Source organism: Monodelphis domestica, chromosome 6, assembly GCF_027887165.1.
Source record: "Monodelphis domestica isolate mMonDom1 chromosome 6, mMonDom1.pri, whole genome shotgun sequence".
Taxonomy (NCBI): domain Eukaryota; kingdom Metazoa; phylum Chordata; class Mammalia; order Didelphimorphia; family Didelphidae; genus Monodelphis; species Monodelphis domestica.
This window is the reverse complement of record NC_077232.1, coordinates 22,358,049-22,363,765: the sequence shown is the minus strand read 5'-3', so window position 1 is coordinate 22,363,765 and position 5,717 is coordinate 22,358,049. Positions and strand designations below refer to the sequence as shown.

General features: G+C 32.4%; 1 protein-coding gene across 1 annotated transcript; it reads left to right on the top strand.

Moving 5' to 3' along the window:
* The first annotated feature begins 1,391 nt into the window (after positions 1–1,391).
* On the top strand, positions 1,392–2,333 carry LOC100020154 (olfactory receptor 8K3-like). The gene has a single exon (XM_056803690.1). It carries the CDS (start codon positions 1,395–1,397, stop codon positions 2,331–2,333), a length of 939 nt encoding a protein of 312 aa, XP_056659668.1. The 5' UTR covers positions 1,392–1,394.
* The last annotated feature ends 3,384 nt before the right edge of the window (positions 2,334–5,717 follow it).

Below are 5,717 nucleotides of genomic sequence, written 5' to 3'. Positions count from 1 at the left end.
CAGTACAAAGACTCATTAAAGGAAATTTTATAAGAATCAAATATTCTAATGAATATTGGTGAAAACATTTTAAAATTTCATGAGTATGGAATTCATTGAAGTTCTCCAGTACTTCAGGGAAATGGTATCATGGGGATTGAGAAACCCATAAAATCTCCCTCCTGTAACTAGAAATAGGGATACCATGAACAAGCTAAAGGAAATTCTACCTTCCAGGTAAGCAGGTAAAATTATTATTTTTTTCTGTAATCATCTCAGTGCACAGGTTTCAAAACAATAACATGGGGTTCAACAAGCTCAGTTCAAAAAACCAAACAATATAACTACCAGGTATGTAAATGAAGTCATTTTCACTACTCGTTAAATGTTATGAAACATTCCCCAGAAATTTTTGATGAGAGGTGCTATCTCAGACCAATGTCACAGATGCTTTTATATAGCCAGATGAAGAAAGTAGCCTTGGTCAAGGAATATCAGTCATTAATAATATAAGAAAGCACAGAGATCTTTGAAGTATAGTATGTATAACTAAATATCTTCATGAATTTAACATTAAAAAAGCTATACTCATGTTTCTAACAAAAGCATTCATTAAAAATTTCAAAATTTTAAGCCTAGGTAATCTTTAAAATATTGGTAATAAATTATACTCTCTATGATTGGGCACAGGGAATTATGGTCATAGGAAATAAACTGATATAGACAGTCTCCCTGGATGTCGTATAGGTAAAAATCACAGATGTATATATATATATATATATATATATATATATACACACACACACACACACATATATATGTATATATGAATATTTAACTTCAATTGGCTCAAATATTCCAAAAAAGGAAATTCCATTTATTACAACTGGCTATTTATATATTTTTTCTACAATTTTGGGCAACCTGTTGTATGAGTAGCAGAGTCACACAGATGTTTTAGATATAATTCTTGAACCCTAAACTTCTAGTCTCTAAAGATAAAACTTTTCAGTATTCATTTTAGGTATTCTTACATACCCTAAGTTCCTTCAGCATCTCATTATTATTCCTCCTCCCCACTACTATTGAATATTCTAAAAGTCATTCCTTATAGTGTCCTATCAAAAAACTTGGGTTGAAGAATTTAATGATTTATTTCTAATTTAGCTAAATAATACTTTAATTACTTTCCTTTTCATGATAAGGTAGTGAGAGTATAATATTATTTATATTTTATAATAGGATACATTATAGAATCATAACATGATATATGAATATATGATGATGTAGTCAGAAAGTTCCTGCTTATCTGGTCTAAACCATCTTAAGTCATTCACGATTTAATTGGATATGCCAACACTACTGGATGAAAACTTTTCTTTTTATTCTCAGATTGTCTTCCTTCAGTGGGGGAAATGATCAAAGTGAATCACACCATAGGAAACCAGGTGACTGAATTTATTCTCACGGGCATCACAAATCATCTCAAGCTTCAGGGCATTCTCTTTGCCTTGTTTTTCCTTGACTACATGACCATAGTTCTGTGGAATCTGGGCCTGATCATCCTAACCAGTGTTGATTCTCACCTGCAAACACCCATGTATTTTTTTCTTAGGCATCTGGCATATGTTGATCTTGGCTATTCTACAGTCATTGGTCCAAAGATGTTGGTCAGTTTTGTAGTGAAGAAAAACAGCATTTCCTACAATGAATGTGCATTACAGCTCGTTTTCTTTGGGATATTTATCAACAGTGAAGTCTTCATCCTGTCGGCCATGGCCTATGACCGCTATGTGGCTATCTGTAAGCCCCTCCTCTATACAGTCATCATGTCAGATAAGGTGTGCTACATCTTAGTAACTGTCACCTATATCTATAGCATTATTGTATCCTCACTTGTTACCATTAAGATTTTTCAGTTGTCTTTTTGTTGTTCTAATGTAATACAGCATTTCTATTGTGAAAGTCTCCCCTTAATGGCTATTGCATGCTCAGACACAAGTGAGATTGAATTAATCATCATGACCTTTGCTGCATTTAATTTGGTCTCTTCTCTTGTCATTATCCTTGTCTCCTACATGCTTATTCTTTTCGCCATTCTCCAGATGAATTCTTCTCAGGGCAGGCACAAAGCCTTCTCTACCTGTGGCTCTCATCTCACAGTGGTGATTGTGTTCTTTGGAACACTCGTCTTCATGTATCTACAGCCCCAATCGAGTCACTCCTTTAGCACAGACAAGATGGCCTCTGTGTTTTACACTCTGGTCATCCCTATGCTCAATCCACTAATATACAGCTTGAGGAACAATGAAGTGAAAGGTGCATTGAAAAGAGTCTTTAGAAATTTGATGTAAGCATTTTCTCCATGTTCGAATTACAATATGGTTCCACATCTTTCTTTTTACAGAAAACAACTTCTCCTAATAATTACATAAAGAATGACTGCAGATTTTATGTCAATCTCTAATAAATATTAGCCTTCTAGAATTTTTGATTGAAAAGACCTAAGACATAATTTAGTAAAAATGAAATAAAATAAAAATCTAAATATATAACAATGAAGAGATAATCTTAAATTGGCTGAAATTTTATTCATGGAGAATCAATTAATTAAAATTAATCCAGAAAATGCTGGTATTAAGTACTCTGTAAGGCATTGTCCCTGCAAAGAAGAACCTCAAAATTGCTTCTTTCCTTCAGTGAACCTCGATTTTTTAAAGGGAAATATTTGGTTTAGTTTCCTGGTACTTGTAAAAAATTCTACCACAGCAGTATATTTCTTAAGACTTGTCCTATCTCATTTCCCATGTCTATCACCTTTATAATCTTTTATGTAACAGAAACATTCCTTATATATTTCTGATCTGGGGATCTTATGTAAAATATATACTTCCCATATTTAGACATTTAGACAAAGAATGAAATAGGATAATTCCAGAATAAATTGATTCTATTAAGTCAAAGACTAGGAAATATTGGGTGGGTATGGAGTAAGGAATAGTATAGAGTCTTAGTAGTTCTCATTACCTCAAAAATGGGTCATCCACTTTGATGACAATTTCTTTGAATTTCTACAAATGAAGATATATATGAGAATAATCACAAGTAGGAGCTCAATGACTCATTAGGACTTTATTAAAGCTTCATCCTCTTTGAAGAGGTATCCAATATCATTCATAAAGGATACCTCATCTTCCCCAAATCCAGATTTGGAAATATCTAACCAATGACTGGGTGCTCTCATATAAGGAATATATAAAAGGAGAAATATACTAATAAAAAGGAGATTGAAATGATGGTTTTCTTAAAAGAATAGTCTGTGCCTCAGAAAGAGGATGCTTACATTATAAAAGCTAGAAATTAAATGTAGGAAAGGAAAACTTACCCTGCTGAAAGAAGGAGCAGAAGACAAGAAACAATTCTCTGATATTCTGTATCTAGAGGGTTTTTGGGACAGAAAGCGAGAGGATATGGTACTGTAAGGAATTTCTTATGAAGAAAAATATAATACTGGCTACATTAAGAAATCTGAAATTGGCTTGGGATGCTGGAGAGAAGTTTTTTTTTTTTATTATGACAAAGAAAATGGATACAAGCTTTTTTCATTCAAGTAAAGGAAGGCCAGTATAAGTGATAAGATATAACATAAAGAAGGTAATGAGCAATCTCTTTCCAGTGTCTACCACAATCAGGAAAGCTTGTCATGGGGAGAAGCTAGGAAGCACAGTGGATAAAGCACAAGATCGACTGTTTGTTAGGACCTTGGTTCAAATGTGATCTCAGATGGTTTATGTTACCTTGGACTAATTTATTGGAATAAAAAGGATTATTATTCTTGTACAATCACATCCAAATTTTCTTGATATATTTTTGTTTATTTTTTATTTTGGAGGAAAGTTAAATGGAACAGTTTATCTTTCATTTGCAGCTCATTTTACAGATGAGGAATTGAGGGAAAGGGGTTAAATGGATTGTGCAGGGTCACAAAGCAGGGGGATGATTCTAACTCAGGAAGAGAAATCTTCCTCAATTCAGGCTTGGTAATGTCTCTGCCACCTCACTTTTGTGGACTTTATGTATTCAAAATATAAGATTATCAAATTTGATATAAATATATATATATGTAAATATATATATAATAGATTGCTCTATAGGATGTAATTCAAATGAAGTAACATTGCATAAGTGTAATATGCAATTATATTACAATTGCATTATACATATAACATATATGTACATTGCAGTATAAATTTAATCAAATGTGACTTCTAAGGAATATATTCCATTTCTTCTAAATTCCAGGAGCAGAGTCCCATAGTTTCTGTTGAGATACTAATAGTGATCATTCAAGGAAAAGCCCAAACAGATATCCTGACCAGATCTTCTAATGAAGGGATCCTCAGGCCCAGTCCTTTGAAGCTTTGACAACCTGACAATTTGGTATAGATATGTGTACAAGCTGACTCAGGTGTCTAGAACAGATGTTCAGCCCAGATTTCTAACTCTCCTGAAGAATTCTGGTAAAATCCTAAATAGCTATAGATTCCTCATGATAGAATAATTTTTTATAACACAGATTAAAACTCATCACTCAGCAAGTTCTCACTTTGAGAAATTTCATTGACCTTTTGTCTATTCTAAGGTGATGAAATGCCACTGTTTTTTTTCACTCAATCATAAATAAATACTCAAAATATTGTGATATTTTTGGTAAAGGATTATGGTTTTAACAGAAAACGAATTATCATTTTCAACACTGACCAGAGAGAGAGGAAACTGTTTCTGAAGAATGATGCTTGATCTTTGGATAAAGATTCAACAGATTTGAGTATATCAGACATGTTCAATAAACATGTGCAGACGATTGCTAGACGGATCCCCTATTAATTTGAAAACTTACCATTAGTCAAACATAGCTTAGATTAATTATATATGGTATAATAGTATATATAGTATAGATTGATAATGCAGTTCTTTTATATGCACAATACATATACTCTGAAATGAATTATGTCTATTGTTAAAGTAATTTACAATATTGAAAAACATATTATCCTCATTATTAGAAGGACTAGGATATCCACAATATCTTTTGATTTTTACAGGGAATTTAAATGCATCTATGTTTCAGTGAATGTTATTTCCTAATCAGAGGTAGAATTATGGAAAGTGTGGTGAAATAAAGTTCTAGGAAGCACTGTAAATATTGTTGATTTGTATCATGACCAAAACTCAGTTCTGTAAAATTCTGTAAGAGAGGACCTAAAATTACTGTTCTGTTGTGCATTTAATAATGAAACCTCAGGGAGAAAGGATTCCACACATAAGGGAATATGTAGACTGGTAAAGACTATTATACTCTCCTAAATAAAAAAAGAGAAATTTGTTTAAAATGTTAATTTTATTTTATAATTAGGGTCAGTTAAAAACTAAGAAAAATTGATTTTTTTGTAATCATTGGTACTTGGGGGAAATTGTACTAATACATAAAATTAAACTATTGCCTTTTTACTCACTCTCTATAAGCTTCAATCCACTGCTTCTCCTTTTCATTTCTTTCCTCTATCATTCTAATCTGGAAACAGCTAGTTGGTATAATTTTGTCAGGTCTAAAATCAGGAAGATTCATCTTTGAGAGTTGAAATCTGGCTTTAGACAGTTACTATCTACTTGACCCTGGGCAAATCTCTTAATCTAATTTGCAGTTTGCTCATCTGCAAAATGAACAAGAGAAGGAA